The sequence below is a fragment of the Arvicola amphibius genome, chromosome 10 (genome assembly GCF_903992535.2).
Source record: "Arvicola amphibius chromosome 10, mArvAmp1.2, whole genome shotgun sequence".
NCBI lineage: Eukaryota > Metazoa > Chordata > Mammalia > Rodentia > Cricetidae > Arvicola > Arvicola amphibius.
The window spans coordinates 93,922,580-93,938,017 of record NC_052056.1 but is presented as its reverse complement, the minus strand read 5'-3'; the positions used below and the strand labels follow the sequence as shown (position 1 = coordinate 93,938,017).

The 15,438-nt window shown below is 48.8% G+C and overlaps 1 protein-coding gene across 1 annotated transcript; it reads right to left on the bottom strand.

Annotated features, from left to right (window-relative positions):
- Positions 1 to 583: 583 nt before the first annotated feature.
- Mdh2 (malate dehydrogenase 2) lies at positions 584 to 15,387 on the bottom strand. Its single transcript, XM_038346168.1, has 9 exons — positions 15,201 to 15,387; positions 8,920 to 9,088; positions 7,692 to 7,775; positions 5,830 to 5,939; positions 4,530 to 4,655; positions 3,280 to 3,357; positions 1,660 to 1,759; positions 1,226 to 1,377; positions 584 to 883 (listed from the first exon to the last, which is right to left on the bottom strand). Exons 1-9 carry the CDS (start codon positions 15,264 to 15,266, stop codon positions 752 to 754), a joined length of 1,017 nt encoding a protein of 338 aa, XP_038202096.1. The 5' UTR covers positions 15,267 to 15,387; the 3' UTR covers positions 584 to 751.
- Between the last annotated feature and the right edge of the window lie 51 nt (positions 15,388 to 15,438).

Genomic DNA, 15,438 nt, shown 5'->3' with positions numbered 1-15,438 from the left:
TTGCAAGTGCATCTAATTGGGAACCGAATTGACTCTAGGCTGTGTCAAATTGATGGCTGAACTAAGCATGACAGAACCTAAGGCCTGGGACATGCTAGGAAGCATTCTAGCCCAGCCACACCTCTAAGCCCACACCGAAGGAGCGCAGGCCAGTGCTCCATCCCCATTGCTCCAACATTCTAAGGCAGGCTCTCCCTCAGCTGCCTGCAACTGCTCTCAACTGTGGTTTGTGCAGGTCTTGATTTCAGATCCTCCTGCCTCATCTACAGTAGCTCGGATCACAGGCATGCACTATCAGGTTTGCCTTAGACTTCCTTGAAGCTTCAGAGGACTCTGCCTAACACGTGAATAGTCCGTAGCTCTTAGTATTATTATAATATTATTATTATTCTGCGACAGGGGCTCTCCATGTAGCCTCAGCTGGCTTGTAATTCAGTATGTAGATCAGTTTGGTCTTGAAATCAGTGATTCTCTCTCTTCTTGAGAGCTGGGATTAATGGTGTAGACCACCATGCCTAGCCACAGACTATTTCTGATCCACAGTGTTGTGACGAGGCCCTGGAGCAAGCTGATGGAGACCGTGAAAAAGAATCAGTCTGCTTTATTGTCATTATCAACAGACCAGCCGCCATTGGGAAGGGATTGCTGATGCTTTACAACACCCACCATCAAATGAACTGAAGACCCTGCTGGCTTCAGTGACATGATGCTGAATAAGTTAGGGTGATACGGCTGCTTGGACTTGAACCTCTCACTTCATGTTCTTGACAAAGTCCTCGCCTTTCTTGATGGAGGCTTTGAGCTCAGGGATGGCCTCGGCAATCATTTTCTCCTCAAAAGGAGTGATTTTGCCAATGCCCAGGTTCTTCTCCAGGCCTTTTTTCTGGAAGAGAGGGAATATGGTGATACGTGAAACCAAGTTTCTAGCTTAGCTTGGTGGCACAGGCCTGAAATCCTAGCACCCAAGAGTGAAGGCACAGGTGCTCTTCAGCCAAGACAAGCCCCAGCCCCTCACTGCTGCTGGGCTTAGCTGCATCTCAGCCCAGGAGGGATCAGCTTCTTTCAAAGCTCACCTGGCCTGGACCGCCATCTGTAGCTGTTACATCCCCAAGCTATAGTTGCACTGCCTGGTAACAGGCCCGGCTCTACATCCTGAGACATGCACTCTCCCTTCCCCAAAGCCAACCAGGCACCAACCACAGCCTCGGTTACCCTGGATACGTACCCCCAACAGCAAGGGTGTGGAGAAGTAAGTGCACTCTGTCTCTTTGGACTGAACAAAAGAACACTCAACAACACCTTCCTTCCCGTTCATGGCATCCACAAGGGAGAAGACAAAACGGGCTCCAGCGTAAGCCATGGACAGAGTGGCAGAGCCTAGGAGAGAATGGTGGGTCAGCACAGGCAGCACCAGGGGTTGTGCTCCCAGAAAAGCACCACACACCACAGCTCACGGTGGAAAATCTGGTCTGCACCTCTGCATTTCACTGTCTCCAACTCTAAAGCCCCCTCATCCCAAAGAATCTCTGCTGCCTTCTAGAACCTTCTCCTGAGAGGAACACCCATTCCCTACCCAGAGATAAGCAGTCTTTCCCTGTAGTGCTAACATCCTGGCCCCAGTGTCAGAGCCCCCAACCCCAGGGATGTGTAGAACTCCACCTGCTCCAGCCTTGGCCTTCACAACTTCCGTGCCAGCCTCCTGAATCCTCCCGGTGAGCGCAGTCAGCTGGTCTTGAGGAAAGTCAACTTTGGGGGTACACTGCAGGGCAAACCAGGGACTAAGTGAGCAATTTCCTGGTACAATGACCCCCGCCCTTCCCAGACTTGACCCAACCCCCACTCCAGTGTGTTCCACCTCCCATCATGGCACCACTGCAACCAGACACCAGTAGTGGGGATGGAACCCAGGGCCTCAATCATGCCAGACAGCAGTCCCCACCACTCAACCACAGAGACCCCAACATCATTTCCTACTGACAAAAGCAAATTCACTTTTTTTGGAGGCCTGGTTGAGACAGATCTTATGTATTTCCACATGGGACTGCCGCCATGCCTGGCTCCCTTGCCTGTGTGTATACATGTATAATTTCCTGAGGCCGATGCCAGGGGTTTCCACCAATCACCCCCAGCTTACATATACACCTTGAGACAAGGTTTCTCACTGAACCCAGATCCGACTCAGTCAGGATGACTGCCTAGCAAGTCCCAGACACCCTTCTCTCTCCTCCTCAGTACTAGGATGACATCTTGCACCTGGCTTTTTCCTCATGGGTGCTGGGAACCTAACTCGGGTCCTCACGCTTGCATGGCAGGCACTTTGCTGACCGAGCCTCCTCTCTCTTACTTTCCAAGGGCTTTGCATACCGAGCAGCACGCAGTCATGTGGATCCATCAGAAGACCAGGCGGCACCGACTGCCCCACCAGCACCTCTCCTCTGCTGTCCCCATTTATAACAGGTCCTCCCACCTCATGTGACACTGAGCTTGGAGAATCACTGTTTTAGATTTATATGTGTATGTGAACACCTTATTGTGGGGATGCCATGGAAGCCAGGAGAGGGCAGCAGATCCCTGGAGTTGGAGTTACAGGTGGTTGGTTGTAAGGTGCCCAACGTGAGTGCGAGAAATGAACTCGAGTCCTTGGGAAGAATAGCAAGTGCTTGTAACCACTGAGCCATATTTCCATCTCCATCCATGACTTTGGGTGGATGCCTTGTTCCCTCTCGCTTCACTTACTGTTATACATTTTAAAACAAAGTCCTATGCATAAGTACCAGAGATACGAGTCCTTGGCATGTCACACTCAGGGGCTACAGAGCTGGTTTACAGATCTCATTTCACATGGTGCTAACTCTGTCACAATTCAACTATTTTGTTTTGTTCACCACAGGGCTCGATGTTGTCCAGGCTAACCTCAAGACTCACTACACAGCTTATAACCCTGAACTCCTAATCTTCTTGCCTCCAGTTCCCAAAAGTGCACAGCTGTGCACCTGTGGGGAGCTGGCTTCCTATACTATCTTTGCTCTCATGGGATCTCCAGTGTGCTGGAGCCAGCTCCATCCAGTCCACAGGCTTTAGTCAGGAAGACCCTAGACAATTGGGTCCCAGGCACGGCAGGAATCCCTCCACAATACACAGGCCAGTCCCACTTACCCCAGACTGTTTCAAGACCTTCAAGGCAGCCCTGAGTGTGATCTTAAAGCTTCCTGAGATCCATCCATCAGTCTCTCTCACACGCACGCACACATGCACTCTCTCTCACAGCCACTCACATACCTGAGAGATCAAGGGGATGATGGTCTTCCCAGCATGGCCACCAATGACAGGCACGTTGACTCGAGCAGGATCCAAACCCTATTCACAAGGCAGGAAGCCTGATTGTTAACAAGGTCTCTGAGCAGAAAACAAGTCGCAGTCACCTAAAGTGTAGACTGGAAACCCAGAATGCTCAGAAACAAACCAGGACAACTCAAGAGTCTGACCCCGGCTGTGCCTAGCACTTGAGCCCTATCCTAAGATCAGTCACTGTGAGGTACAGAGAGGGACAGCTTGTGTAGGGGTCACCGCATGCTCTTCCGTCACGAGGCCAGACTGTGTTGTCCACCCTTCTAAGCCACCTGACATCTTTGTGGAATCAGAGGACAGCAACAATCCTCTCTAGGGCTAATATCATTCTTCATGGAAATGCCAAAACAAGTGCCCCCACATTCTGTTCCAGAGAAAGAGCTCCTCTCTCTCAGTCAGAGAAATTAAAATCGTTCCACACTGGAGCTGGATGGCAGAACAGCAGGGCTCAAGGCAGCAGGCTAGGCTGCTGGTGAGATGCTCAGTCACAAGTTAAACGACTGCACAGCAGGCTGCAAAGGCAGCAGAACAGACACCGGCAAGAGTGCTCGCTGCTCTTACAGGCACCAGAGTTTGGCTCCCAGCACCCAGACAGCGGCTCACAACTGCCTGCATCTCTTCTCTGGACACCTAAGGACCTGTCCTCACAATTCCACACAGACCCACATACAATTAGAAATTTATGCCTACTCATATCTCTACGCATTCAAAAACATGAGTTGGGCACAGTCTAAGAGTGGAGAAGCACGTGGGATATGAATTCTTCAAGGTAAGCTACACGGGCGACCCAAGAAAAGCCCCGGGTGACAGTCCAGATATTTTATGATTTCTGGAACTTTCCTAAGTCCTTCTCGCTGTGTGTAAGAACTAGCAGATAAATCTAGTTTTTCCAGGGCATGGTGAATGGGACAAATGGCTACCATCCACGAGGGAATTAGATAAAGTCTGAACCCTGATGCACTGGGAAGAGGTCAAGGGCAGAGGGCATGCTAAGTCTGTGCCTGTGGGGGTCACTGCCTGCTCCTATAGAAAACACTGAAGCCAGCTACAGAGACTAAAACCCCAGGTCCACCTCCTCCCCCCCCCCCCCCCCCCCCGTCATCTTCCATGCCTGCCCAGGAGCAAGGGTAGCTGAGCAGTTAAGAAAATAGGCAACTGAGAGGCACCCACAGGGCCCACACCTTCAGCTCCGCCACGAATGTGTTCGCTCTGACAATGTCAAGGGTTGTCACACCGAAGATCTTGTTGGGGTTGTACACGCCATGCTTCTTGAAAACTTCTGCAGTGATGGGGATGGTGGAGTTAACCTGGGAAAACCATGAGACGGATGTCAGCTGAGGGTGGCGTCCAGCAACAGGGCCTGCCAATAACTGTAAGCCACCTACAAGGCAGGGTGGCCATGCCATGTGAACAAAGATACCCTTTACTGCAAGGACACTTGTTCCTTGACAGCCCTTCAGCCATATCTTGGACACAGGAGGCAAGTTCTTCTGTTGGACTGAGGATGGCTAAGAGCAGGTGAAAAAGCTGCCTGACTACTTAGAACCTGTAAAATTTATCTGTGTGATGGCGTGGTTTCAAAGAGAATGGCCCTCATATCCTTACATGTTTGAATGGCTGGTCCCTAGTTAGTAGAACTTTTTGGGAGGGATTAGGTGTGGCCTTGTTGAAGGAGGCGTGTCACCAATGGTGGATTTACACTAGCCTCAATCTCTCACTCGGCTATTGCGGCAGCACCATGACCGCCTGCCTGCCACCACACTCCTCACCATGATGACCGTGGGCCAATCCTCTGAAACTATAAGCCAGTCCCCAGTTAAATGGTTTCTTTTATAAGCTGTCTTGGCTGTGTTGTTCGTTACAATAGAACAGTAACTAAGACAAATGGAAACTATACAACCACCTCATGAGGTGTGAAGACTGAATGATGTAAAGCAACAGGGCAAGAGCTTAGGACACCACCCAGGCACAGAAATCAAACAGAAGAAAATGGCAAGACTGGTGTTGTGCACTTAATGTAACAGAGGAGAGGAGCCACAGGCTACCACAACCATGAATGAAAGGAGTTATATGGGTGGACAATTTGAGCAAGGCATGCTGGTGCACCTGGAACCCCTCCATGCCAGCACCTGGGAAGCAGAAGTAGGACTGAGTTATGGGCCAACGTGAGCTATATAGTAAGACCTTGCCCACACCCCTCCCATCCAAAAAGAGGGAGAAGAAGAGTAAAGAGAAGAAGAGGAAGGCGGTGGTGGAGAGGAGGAGAAAGAGAAGGGAGATGGGTATCCCAGGTGGGAAAGTAAGATACAGAGAAGGGAGGTAACCTGCCTGAAGGAGAGTCAGTTCGAAGAGCCAGGTACGAGCTCTCGATTGGTGACAAAAGGCAATTTTAGGATACATTCCAAGACCTCAACACCTCTAATGTGTGCAGCTAATACACATGTGACCAGTCCTGCCCCCTCCACCCCACCCCATACTCACCGGGTTGGCAATGATGCAAATCATGGCTTCAGGGCAGTGCTGGGCACAGGCGGCAGTCAAGGTGGCCACAATGGTAGCATTGGTGTTGAACAGGTCATCCCGCGTCATTCCTGGGATAGTCCAGGGTGAGAAAGCCACAAAGAACATGACGAAATTTCAAAAAATTTATTACATTTTAATTTATTCTGTGTGTGTGTGTGTGTGTGTGTGTGTGAAAGGACAACTCACAGAGTTGGCAGTCACCTTCTACTGTTGGGGGAACTGGGAACTGAGGTCCTTACACTCACAGAGAAACACTGAGAGAATCAGGAAGCACAGGAATGCCTCCTGAATGGAGTTCGTTTTTATAAACCAAATACCTGCATTCCATCCAGAAAGCTGGGTTTTGTTAACGCCCTGGTGACCTTTCTGCTGTCTGTGAAGGCAGACCTCACCCAACACCCCAGAACAATCATCCCGGACTTCCCTCTCTAGATCGTTACCCATCCTTAGGGGAGATGTCACATGCACTTTATGGCCTGCTGACCTCTGTGCTATCGGTCAGAGACCCCACTAGGTTCTAGGCCTTTTAGCTACAGAACCTGCCCTCACGGTCACACGTACTATGTAAAAAGAGTCTCCATGTAGTCACGCCTGAAGATGTCTTGCACACCTGGAACTGGACTGACTGTTGCCTGGAAATCTTTCCCCAAATTGTACTGGGTTTAAAATTTGCTGACAATGAACCACCTGGCATTAGAGCCCCCAAAGTCTGATCCAGGCTGACGAAGTCAGTCTGCACTGGGTTTTCATTCTCATTTCTTCACGGGGTTTGCTTTCCTGTCTAACACCTGCAGGGATCAAGTGTGAGACACACAACCCTTGGAGAAGGTAGGAAAAGTTTTCTTTAAATAGCAATTAGCAGTTAAAGAAACAAAGTCTTCTCATTGAAAATGGGTCATGACCCCTTCCCAAAGAAACAAAATATTCAGAGCTACAGCCCTGAAACTTTACATGCACAGGAACTAAAGCAAAGAGAGCCCACGGAAGGGCACTAAAGGCACTGCTGTCAAAGTGGGTACCAGGGACTGAACTCGTCAGGATTGGTGCATGCACCTTTACTGCCATCTCGAAGGCCTATGCACACAGTTTTGAAATAGGTACCAGGTGCTTACTGTTAAATTCAGCATGAACAGGGCTCCCATTTTTTAAAAATATGTATGTATGTATGTATGTATGTATGTATGTATGTATGTATGTATGTATGTATACAATATTCTGTCTTGTGTGTCTGCCTGCAGGCCAGAAGAGGGCATCAGATCTCATTTCAGATGGTTGTGAGCCACCATGTGGTTGCTGGGAATTGAACTCAAGACCTTTTGAAGAGCAGGCAATGCTCTTAACTGCTAAGCCATCTCTCCAGCCCAATAGGGCTCCCATTTTAAGTAAATCTGTTTTACTCCACTATGGCTAAACACAGCAGTCTTGGGGTGTGCAGATGGAGTGAGTCGCTGGGGGCCATTAGGGGTTAGCAGGAGTCCCAAGGTGGAGTTGGGTGGAAGACAGGGCCCTCTAAACAGAGTGACTTTTGCTGTCAACTTCAAATTTTGTCACCAAGGGCAAGGAGGAAGTCTCTGGAGATGTTTGCAATGGGAGAGGAAGTAAATCCACACTTATCAGCAGAAAGCCCTTCTCAGGCGTGGAGGGACACTTTAGGTAAGGTTTTAAAAATTTATTTTAAAAAATGTATTTATATGTATTTACATACATATAAATATGGGCCTACTGTAAGTGGGTGTTAGGACCTGAAATCAGGTTCTCTGACACTGCCCCCAACAGCTGAGCCCTCCACCCCCTACTCCAGGATGCTTCCCACCACACACCTGGCTTCCTGGGCACTCCGGCTGGGATCACCACCACATCACAACCTTTCAGGCAGTCTGGTAGCTGATCAGGTCCAAGGTAGCCTAGGAGATACACCCCATTAGAGCAATGTCACCTGTTCGAGCCCAGGGAAGCCATCACATCTGAGGGAGCGATCAAAGCTGGTGGGTCCCATCTGTGAAATGGCGGCTCCTGTCTAAGGGGAAGAGCCCCTCTGAAGTGGACCAGCTCCATAGAAACCGGCAGGGATCCACCTGCATCACCACACCCCATTACTCTTACTATCTAGGGGAAAGAGTCTATTTCTGAGGATTTCAGGAGGTTTGCGACTGGGTCCAGATCTGCCTTTTTAAAATTATGTTGTACTATGTAGCCTAGGACACCAAACAGCTGGCCCTCCTGAGTGGTGGAGACTCAGATCAACTCAGGAATTCTTTTTTTTAAAAATATTTATTTATTGTGTATACAGTGTTCTGTCTGCATGTATGCCTGCAGGCCAGAAGAGGGCATCAGACCTCATTACAGATGGTTGTGAGCCACCATGTGGTTGCTGGGAATTGAACTCAGGGCCTCTGGAAGAGCAGCCAGTGCTCTTAACCTCTGAGCCATCTCTCCAGCCCCCAACTCAGGAATTCTTCCATGCTAAGCAAGCACTCTATCAACTACGCTGAAGATCTTTCTACAAGGTCTTGCTATTTAGCCCAGGCTAACCTTGAACCCAAGGGCTGGGGTGACAGGTGTATATTACCATGCCCTGCTTCATACTTATACAACAAATTATTTGTAATTATGGGGTGTGTGTGTCAACATAGCCCACCTGTGGAGGATAATTCTTGGGGAATTGGTTCTCTCCTTCCACCACCTCCACGTGGGTTCTGGGGAGTGAATGCAGGTCACCAGGCATACAGCAAGGGTCCACTCACCCATGGAGCCATCTTGCCCATCTTGCCAGCCTCAGCTTTCTTCTTCTTTTTTTTTTTTTTTTTTTTTTTTTTTTTGAGACAGGGATTCTCTGTGTACCCCTGGCTGTCCTAGAACTCAGAGATCCACCTGCCCCTGCCTCCCGAGTGATGGGATTAAAGGTGTGCGCCACCACGCCCAGCACCAGCAGCTCAGCCTCAGCCTTCTAAAAGACACCACTGTTTAAGTGTTTGTAGGCCCAGGTCCAAATCATCTAAGACCCTGCTCTAGAACTTGGCTCTGGCCTACTGCATGGCAGCCATGTACCTTTCACGTTTGCTCTGGTCTCGATGTGACTCAGATCTGCTGCCACACCAGGCGTGTGAGCGATATCGTAGAGGGTCAGGCGACTCACTAGGGGGCTGTTCTTCAGGAGCAGAGAAAGGGGTTGCCCAATGCCTCCAGAAGCTCCCAGCACGGCTACTTTAGCATTGTTCTAGAAAGAAGCAGAGAGATGTCACTTAAGATAGAATGGGGCTGCTGCTTCTTCTTCTTCTTCTTTTTTTTTTTTGGTCTTTCTCTGCAGCTTTGGAGCCTGTCCTGGACCTCGCTCTGTAGACCAGGCTGGCCTCAAACTCACAGAGATCCGCCTGCCTCTGCCTCCCGAGTGCTGGGATTAAAGGCGTGCGCCACCACTGCCCGGCAGAATGGGGCTTCTTTTTTAAAAAATATTTATTTATTTATTATTTATAAAATGTTCTGTCTGCATGTATGCCTAAAGGTCAGAAGAGGGCACCAGACCTCATTATAGATAATTGTGAGCTCCCATGTGGTTGCTGGGAATTGAACTCAGGACCTTTGGAAGAGCAGGCAATGCTCTTAACCACTGAGCCATCTCTCCAGCCCCAGAATGGGGCTTCTTTAGAGGACAAGATGCCAAAGAATGAGGCAGCAGCTGTATCGACCAGAGGCCTGTGGTGGAGCTGTGGACCTTCAACCCGCAGTCCAAGTTCAACAGGAGAGAACCCAGGCCTGGAGATGGCAGGATAAGAGGGTGATAAGGCAGCTCCACCCAGGTGGCCAGTGGACTGATAACAGCCTTGCCTTTGCTCTGTGGTTTATTCCTCTGTTGTCATGGGGGCTTGACAGGGTCCCTCACCCCACAGGGCCAAAGCCTCCCAAAGTACCCAGTAGCACCGAGACACATCCTCCTGTCTGTCCTTCCTTTCCCCTTTCTTCTGCCCCCCCCCCCCCATATGCTGCTTTTGAGGAACTGGGAATTGAACCACCAAGAGCTTCGTTCCTGTTAATTAAGTGTCCTACTATATCCACCCTCAGGCCCTCTTCACCTGCACTTTAACCATCTCAAGATTACTTATGGGCTGGCAAGGTGACTCAGCAGATACAGGTGCTTGCTGGCGGTCTGAGGACCCAAGTCTGAGTCTCTGGACTCAGAGTAGAAGAGAATCAACTCCAAAAAAGCTGTTCTCTAACTTCATGCACACCTACATGTCAACAAACTTTAAAAATAAAAAGATTACTTCTAATAATACAATGTAAATATGAAGATAATCGTGAAGACTGTGTTATTACAGGGGGAAAAGCTTGTACATGTTCAGTATGTAAGTGATGTATTTTTGAAAGATTTTTATTATTTTTATATATACCTGTATATTATGTGCATGTGTTTGTATGGATACATGCCATGTATGTGTATGTGCAAGAAGACCAGAAGGGGGCATCAGGTCTCTGAACTGTTAAAGACAGTTGTGGGCTGCTTAGTGTAGGTGCTGGGAATTGAACTCAGGTCCTCTCCAAGAGCAGCAACTACTCTTAACCGTTGAGCCACCACTGCAGTCCGTATTTTTTTCTTTTGCAGCATTTTCAGTCCAAGGCTGGCTGGACCTGTGGTTGGAGGTCACATGGATATACAGCAGGAAGTGTACATTGGACAGTAATTAATGCTATAATAAGTAATAATAATGGGCTTCAGTTATCAAAACCAAAGCCCAAGGTTAGGGTGTGGCTCAGTGACAGCGCTTGCCAAGCACGTACGAGGGGATCTGGGTTCCAGCCCTGGCACTGGAAGAAGAAAGGAAAAGGTGTATGTGCGCAGCGGGGGTGGGGGCACACACTCAGGGAAGCTGTTCCTCAGGAGGCAGAGGCAGAAGAATCCTGAGGTAGATAAGAGAGCAGCCTGGCCTACACAGGGAGGCCTGTCTTAAAAACAAATCTAACAGGGAACCAGTGCAGGAAGAAGATGTGGCCTCTCCTGCTCCTGTCTCACTGTCTCCCATCCTCCATTCTGGCATCGCCATGTTGCCTTCCCTTAGCACACCTACATCGTTTCACTGGATAGGGCAGCTACGGTTCCATCCAGGAAAGTACAAGATAATCCCAAATGGGGAACAGAAGAAAACCATTTGCATGGTTCTGTTTATTCTGTTGCTTGAATTCCCAGGCTGACCTGGAACTCACAGAGGAACTGGTCTGGTCTTACAGGTCTTGCACTATGACACCTGGCTTAAAACCTGTTTTTCTGAAAAAGTAGAAAACAAAGCAAAACAAGGAAAAAGAAACCCAGGCAGTGGTGACACACGCCTTTAATCCCAGCACTAAGGAGGCAGAGGCAGGAGGATCTCTGTGAATTCGAGGCCAGCCTGGTCTACAAAGTGAGATCCAGGACAGCCAGAGCTGTTACATAGAGAAACCCTGTGTAACACCCCCAAATCTGCTGTTTTATTTTAACCAATAAAAATCTTAAGTGCTACCAAGAAAGAGCTAGTGTCCATGCTAGGGTCTTTAGGTGGGTCTGCTCTGTATAGTATTGATGGGAACCCGGTGAGGAAGGAGAGGCCTTTCTCACTCTGTCCTATGCTGTGCACTGACGTACACCACAACAACTTTGCTAACATACACCAAAACCTAGTCCCCAAGTAATGGATCTGCAAAAAAACGTTATTTTATTATACTTCATTATCTACTTAGTGGACAACTTGCTGGAGTCGGTTCTATTCTTCCACTATGTGGGTGAAAGGATGAGGTGAACTCAGGCTGACAAGCTTGGGGTCAAGTGCCTTTACCCTCTGAGCCATCTTGCCAACCCCACTGGGATCTCACCAAGGCATTATCACATTGGTTCCTTCCAACCCCATTGGCCTTTACTGAGAGCCCAGAGTCCCATTCAACAGTCTACTGCTTGGCAACTATTCCGAAGATGGGTAGATTGTAATTTCAGTCACGACCTTTGTGCTCAGAATGCAAGTCTGTGGCTCTTGGTTTTAAACCCTCTACATCTGTGTTCCTACTACATGGATGCACATGTATATTAGAAATAGAAGCATTGAGGACCTTGGCTATATTTTATCATTGAGAGGGAGGATCCAAAGTCTAGAGACCAAACATACTTGGTTCTAGTTGCCTTTGGACTTACTCCACTGTTTTCCCAAGAGCTAACTGGACACCCAACTGGCATTTTTTTTTAAATTTTTTTAATTTGTTTTTTCTAAATCCATCCAAAGCTGAGCTACTGATCCTTCCTACTACCGTAAACCTGCTCTCCCTAAGTCTTTATATCCTTACCACTGAGCCACGCCCCAGCCCCTCACTGGGGGATTCTAGGCAGGGGCTCCACCACTGAGCCACACCCCAGCCCCTCACTGGGGGGTTCTAGGCAGGGGCTCTACCACTGAGCCACACCCCACCGCTCACTGGAGGATTCTAGGCAGGGGCTCCACCACTCAGCGCCCTTCCAGAACTCTTACTCATCTCAGAAGAAACCTTGGCACCACCCATGACTCCACTCTCCTCTATCATCAGGGAATTCAGTTAGCTTCACCAACTTTCACCACATCCACAGCTGTCACCCAGACAGCGACTAGCAGACTGTCTCCCTCTGCCTACTAAGTAACTGCTCTGTTCAAAATGGTACTCCACCTTTGAGAAAATGCCCAAATTGTACATGGCTTGCTGGGTTCTCTCTACCTCCCCCATATTCACAATCATTCCAGAGCTCCACTGTCCACCTGCCCGGAACCCTTTCTCACGTGATCTATGCCTTCTTCTGGCCTTCGCTGAAATGTCACATTCCCCAACACTGGGCCTGTACCCGTGGGATGGCTCAGCAAGTAAAAGCACTTGCTTCAAAAGCCCGAGGACACGAGTTCAATCTCTAATCTTCCCCACACGGTGGAAAGAGAGAATGGACTCCAGCAAGTGTTCTATTCCCTCTACCATTTACACACACGCATGTGCGTGAGCACACATACACACAAACACACACACTGCCCTTCCCTCCAATTAAAAATAAAACCGCAACTTCCTTCCTTGTCAACCCCTACTTGTTCCTCTGGGGCTCGTTACTACGACACTTTGTAACAGGGGAGAGACAACAGCATATCTACTATAGAATTCTGGGGCTGATGGTTGCCAAGCTTGAATGACCCAAGTTCATTCAAGTCACAGGACCTACATGTCAGAAGATGAAAAACACGTTGTCCTTACCTCCACACGTGAACACGGTACACACACATCTGCACATTAATAATTCTTAAAATTTTAAATCAAAATACAGAATTCTGTACTTTGCTCAGTGCATAGATGCAACCACCAAAATTCAAATGGAAGCTGGGCATAGTGGCCCACTTTTAATCCCAGCACATAGGAAGTATAGAGGCAGGTGGATCTCTAGTTTGAGACCAGGCAATTCTATGTACACAGGTCAAGGCCAGCCAAGGTTGCACAGTGAGACTCTTTCTAAAAACAAACAAACAAACAAACAAAAAACCAAGCAAACACACACAATTGGGCTGAACCTGGGTATGTGGATCAGTGGTACAGAACTTGCTTAACTGGCTCCTCCGTGCACGAACACACACCAACACTCCGTCACATTCCTCACCATCTCTGCTGAGCTAGCCCTGCTCTACTCCTTGGCATCCATCTTCACCTCTACCCTACCAATTAACTTACTCCTCACCCAGCCCAGGCACCTTCTCATTCATCTTGTGAGACAGAGTCCTACTACATTAGCCAGGCACCTGCCTTGGGTCCTGGGAACTAAACTGGTCCTCTGCTAGAGTAGCAAGCACTTTTAACTGCTGAGCATCTCTTCCAGTCCCCTATATCTTCATTTTTCAATGAACTGATTCAATGGGAAGCAGGAGATGTGACCTAAATGACCAGAAATCTGGAGTCCCCTCAAATGATCAGTTTCCTTTTTTGGGTATGGTAATTATTTCTGAAGCCTTGGTTATATCGATGTTGCCAGAGATTTGTAAAGATATAGTCCCTACCCTCTGGGCACGATCCTGGGGATCCTTTCTTTATTGATTCTGGCATGCACTAGTTAAAGAACCACTGTCCAAGTAGAAGATGACTAAAAATAACTTAGCTGCAGGTGTCCAAGGCCAAGTCTACCCAAAGCAGGGATGATCCTCCAAGAAGAATTCGTAAGGGAAGAAGGCTCTAGTGGAGGAGATGGTTTAGTGAGTGAGAGCCTAAGGAGCTGAGTTCAAATCCCCAGTTCTCCAGCTTGGCAGGTTCAGGCAAAGGCCTCATTCCAAAGAAATAAGGTCTAGAGCAGCGGTTCTCAACCTTCCCAATGCTGCAACCCTTCAAAAACAGGGCCTCATGTTGTGGTGGCCCTCAATCATAAAATTATTTTGCTTCTACTTCATAATTATAATTTTTCTACTGTTCTGCATGGTGATGTAAATATCTCACATGTGACCTCTGTGAACGGATCATTTGAGCCCCAGGTTGAGAACGGCTGATTCAGAGTGATGGAGTAGCGTACCCAATGTCCTTCTCTAGCCTCTGCACACACATGCACACATACACCACATTTCTGAAAAAACGAGGCATGGGGCTGGAGAAATAGAGTAGAGGACCCAGATTCAATTCCCAGCACCCACATGGCAGTTCCCACTGTCTATAACTCCAGGTCCAAGGAACCTGACATTTTCACACCAAAACACATAAAAAGCAAACAAATTATTTTTAAAAAAGAAAGGAAAACGAGGCGTCATAGTGCGTGCCTTTATCCCCAGCACTGGAGAGGCAGAGGCAGATCTCTTCCAGCCTGTAGTGTTAGGAGCAGCCCGCAGCTCCTTCTACACCAGCCTGGTCTAAATAAATATTTTTAAAAAAATCTCTTAGGGGCAAAGCCACGGACAGTGGTCAGGAGCGTTGAATTTCAATCAATTCTGTTAAACTATTGTAACCTTGACTCCGTTCTCTATCCTGAGAGCCTCAGGATGCCTGTACTATACAGTTAATGTCACACATTATTTCTCCTACTCACGCATAACTCACATGGACGCTACAAGGAGAAAACCAGTTATGTCGAAGCAATGCAAAGTTACATATAATGCAATTTGCTTCCGGACTGAGAGCCTTGGCTTCTATACCTACAGAAAACGCAGACTTTAGGGGGAAACCTGGCCCGGTTCTGTCCCTCTCCCAGGTTCTCCCACACAGGATGTCAGTAGGGACATGAGCCGGGAGGCCCAGATGTCCAGGATGAGCCTCGCGGGTTGAGAACCGGTGCGTTCCCGGGATGCACGCGCCGCCCCAGAGTTCCCCGCTAGGCTGGCAGCCCCTCGTACCTGGGCCGAAGTGCTGAAGCTGCGGCGGAGAGCGGCGCCGGCAGGCCGGGCGAGAGCAGACAGCATGGCTGGGGCGGGCGGGACACGGATCTGCAGACGAACAAGCTAACAGTGGACAAGTGACTCCAACGACCTCCACTCTGCACAGTGTCCGCCCGGAGCAGAGCCACCTGATCTCGCGAGAGACACGCCAAATGCGGGGCTCCGCTCCACCAAATATCGCGAGATAGGTACGGCT

Bases quoted from the DNA above. Each gene is read 5' to 3' on its own strand.
- Mdh2 (XM_038346168.1), bottom strand. From the start codon at position 15,266: ATGCTGTCTGCTCTCGCCCGGCCTGCCGGCGCCGCTCTCCGCCGCAGC. The intron at 5,940-7,691 runs GTGTGTGGTGGG...GGACTATCCCAG, and splicing joins CGGAGTGCCCAGGAAGCCAG to GAATGACGCGGGATGACCTG. The intron at 884-1,225 runs GTACGTATCCAG...CCTCTCTTCCAG, and splicing joins CCACACCCTTGCTGTTGGGG to AAAAAAGGCCTGGAGAAGAA.